Raw genomic sequence first — 352 nt, forward strand, 5'->3', positions numbered from 1 at the left:
CCCACCCAGCAGCTCGCTGTCTCGGCAGTGCGGCAACTGGAACGCCCCAGCTGTCGGCACAGGGTGCGTGGGCATCGCCCATTGCCTGGTGACCCCAGATCTGGGCACAGAGGCCGGGCAGGCGTGGGGGTATAACACCCGGCACGGTCGCTCCTGCGGCAAACAGGGGTCCCGTCTCCGTGTCATGAGCTCTCAGTCCCTCCGGCGCGGCTGAGCCACCTCGGCTGAGCCCACCGATGCTCCCCGGTCTGCTGGTGTGGCCCCGGTGCTGTTTTAGGGAGGGGGGGTCACAGCTACCGGGTTCTGGGAGTCAGGAGCAGGATGAGGATGCTGGCAAGCCCCAGGTCATCCC

The 352-nt window shown here is 67.9% G+C and overlaps 1 protein-coding gene across 1 annotated transcript in view; it reads right to left on the reverse strand.

Moving 5' to 3' along the window:
• RAB25 (RAB25, member RAS oncogene family) overlaps positions 1–75 on the reverse strand; it is a gene marked incomplete at its 3' end in the record, with an annotated part of 941 nt that extends 866 nt beyond the window's left edge. The window contains exon 1 of the mRNA XM_009707221.1: positions 6–75. Within this exon, the coding sequence (XP_009705523.1) occupies positions 6–75 (70 nt within the window). The remainder of the gene's footprint in view (positions 1–5) is intronic.
• Between the last annotated feature and the right edge of the window lie 277 nt (positions 76–352).

The sequence above is a fragment of the Cariama cristata genome, unplaced genomic scaffold (genome assembly GCF_000690535.1).
Source record: "Cariama cristata isolate BGI_N322 unplaced genomic scaffold, ASM69053v1 scaffold32839, whole genome shotgun sequence".
NCBI classification, from domain to species: Eukaryota; Metazoa; Chordata; class Aves; order Cariamiformes; family Cariamidae; genus Cariama; species Cariama cristata.